This window comes from Galeopterus variegatus, unplaced genomic scaffold (genome assembly GCF_000696425.1).
Source record: "Galeopterus variegatus unplaced genomic scaffold, G_variegatus-3.0.2 Scaffold14617, whole genome shotgun sequence".
Taxonomy (NCBI): Eukaryota; Metazoa; Chordata; class Mammalia; order Dermoptera; family Cynocephalidae; genus Galeopterus; species Galeopterus variegatus.
Window position 1 is genome coordinate 24,112 of NW_007740728.1, and position 2,243 is coordinate 26,354.

At 37.5% G+C, this 2,243-nt stretch overlaps 1 protein-coding gene across 1 annotated transcript in view; it reads left to right on the plus strand.

Moving 5' to 3' along the window:
• LOC103582013 (olfactory receptor 5D13-like) overlaps positions 1 to 675 on the plus strand; it is a 1,353-nt gene extending 678 nt beyond the window's left edge. Inside the window, exon 2 of the mRNA XM_008563705.1 lies at positions 7 to 675. Within this exon, the coding sequence (XP_008561927.1) occupies positions 7 to 675 (669 nt within the window). The remainder of the gene's footprint in view (positions 1 to 6) is intronic.
• The last annotated feature ends 1,568 nt before the right edge of the window (positions 676 to 2,243 follow it).

Here is a 2,243-nt window from a genome sequence, read left to right on the forward strand (position 1 = left end):
TGGAAGACAGAACCATCCTTTATGGGATGCATCATGCAATTCTTCTTGGCTTCCATATTTGCAGTGGCAGAAACATTCATGTTGGCAGTGATGGCCTATGACAGGTTTGTGGCTGTTTGTAACCCTCTCCTCTACACAGTTGTCATGTCCCCAAAACTCTGTGTGTCATTAGTGTCTGGGCCCTACGCATGGGGCATAGACTCCTCCCTGACACTCACCTGTTTCCTCTTGGCCTTATCCTTCTGTGGGTCTAACATCATGAATAATTTTGTCTGTGAGCACTCAGTCATTGTCTCTGTCCTGTGCTCTGACCCCTACATCAGCCAGCTGCTTTGTTTTGTCATCACCATATTCAATGAAGTGAGCAGCCTGGTAATTGTTCCCACTACTTATAGTTTTATCTTTGACGCTGTCATGAAAATGCCTTCTGCTGGTGGGTGCCATAAAGATTTCTCTACCTGTGCCTCCCACCAGAGCATCATCACCATTTTCCATGGGACCATCCTGTTCCTCTATTGTGTCCCCCACTCCAAAAACTCATGGCTTACGGTCAAAGTAGGTTCTGTATTTTATACGGTGGTCATTCCCATGCTCAACCCTTTGATCTACAGCCTCAGGAACAAAGATGTCGAAGACACAGTGAGGAAGTTAATGAATCACCCAGCAAAATTTTGATGAAGATTTATATTCCCCAAAGTAATCTGATTTATTTTATTGAGGATAATTTAATGCTTCTACTAGAGATGATTCTTCAAATGATTTAGTCAGTTCACTGGTCAGATTTTTAAACCTCTTGTAATAAATCAGTTATTTGATCACTTCAGTGTTTAGTAAAATACCTCTGAACCTATGTGAAGTAACACAACTGTTGTGTAAAAAATAGTGTCCCCTAAAATAATAATATCCTCTGAGAACCTCAAAGGTGGCATTATCTGGAAGTAGGATCTTTGGACTTTTAATTAATGTAAGGATTGAGATGAGATCATGGTGAATCAGGGTGGGCCCTAAGTCCAATGACATTGTCCTTATGAGACAGTAAAGGACAACACAAGAGACACACAGGGAAGAGGCCAAGTGAAAATGGAAGAAGATTGAAGTTTTGCTGCTACAAGCCAGAGGCAAGGAAGTATTCTCCCCTAGTGTCGTCAGAGGGAGCATAGTCCTGACAGCAACTTGATTTCAGACATCCAGTCTTGAGAACTGTGAGAAAATACATGTCTGTTGTTCTAAGCCACCAATTTGTCACAATGTGTTGTGACAGCCCTAGGAAACTTATGCAATAGATAATTATTAGACTGTAAAATTTAAATCTCTTTACATGTATTGGCATGGTAAATAGTTTTTAAAAATACTCTTCAATTTCATTTTAGCAATGAGAACATCAGGGTTACAGAGGAAAACTGAAAAGCCACAGCTGGGTAGGCGTATGGAGTAGAGTATGGTAGAATTAGTAACACGAGGCTGGGGGCACTATCCCCAAGGTTCTACAAAGTTCTTTGTGCCTTTCTCCTGTACTTTTATTATATATAGAAAGTGATGTTGAACATGATGACTCTGAATATCAAGTAAAAATGTTGATTCTATGTGGTTTCTGAAAGACTACAAAGGGGCTAATAAAATGAAAAATTCAGTTATTAATCTCACGAATCTCACAAATTGATGTCTCAATTTTGTTTCTTTCTGCAAATTCTATTTGCTAACACAGTGGACATCATTATAAATTTGTGAAATAGTTAGGATAATGCTTGTGTTGCTTTTTAGTGTTAATCTCTAGCTAATTACAGTCTTCACCTTTACGGAATAGTTTTGTCTGTCAGACAAATATGACATGGTCATAATAGCTTTGATTCAAATTTCCTATAAATTTATTATTCATGTGTTTGGTTTAAACTGGTGACTGATTGAGTTAGAAATAAAAATCAAAACATTATCTCTGTTTCTGTCTTGCTCATTAAGTTTTGCGTTACACAGGTTTCCCTGGACATGCACTGTATAGACACCTGAGATTATTGCTCTACATGAAGCAATTAAATATTGCTTGTTTCCCCAGAGTAAAAGTGTTTATGTCAAACTTTTAACTTTATATCATGTTGTAAGGGTATAACACCAAACCTTGTCTTGTATTCATGAGTGGATAGTAAATTATAAAACATAATAAGCAGATGTTTTATTCTTAATTTGCTTTAGTTGTTAATGTAGGGATTACACATAACTTTACCATAATTCTGTGCAATTACTAACAT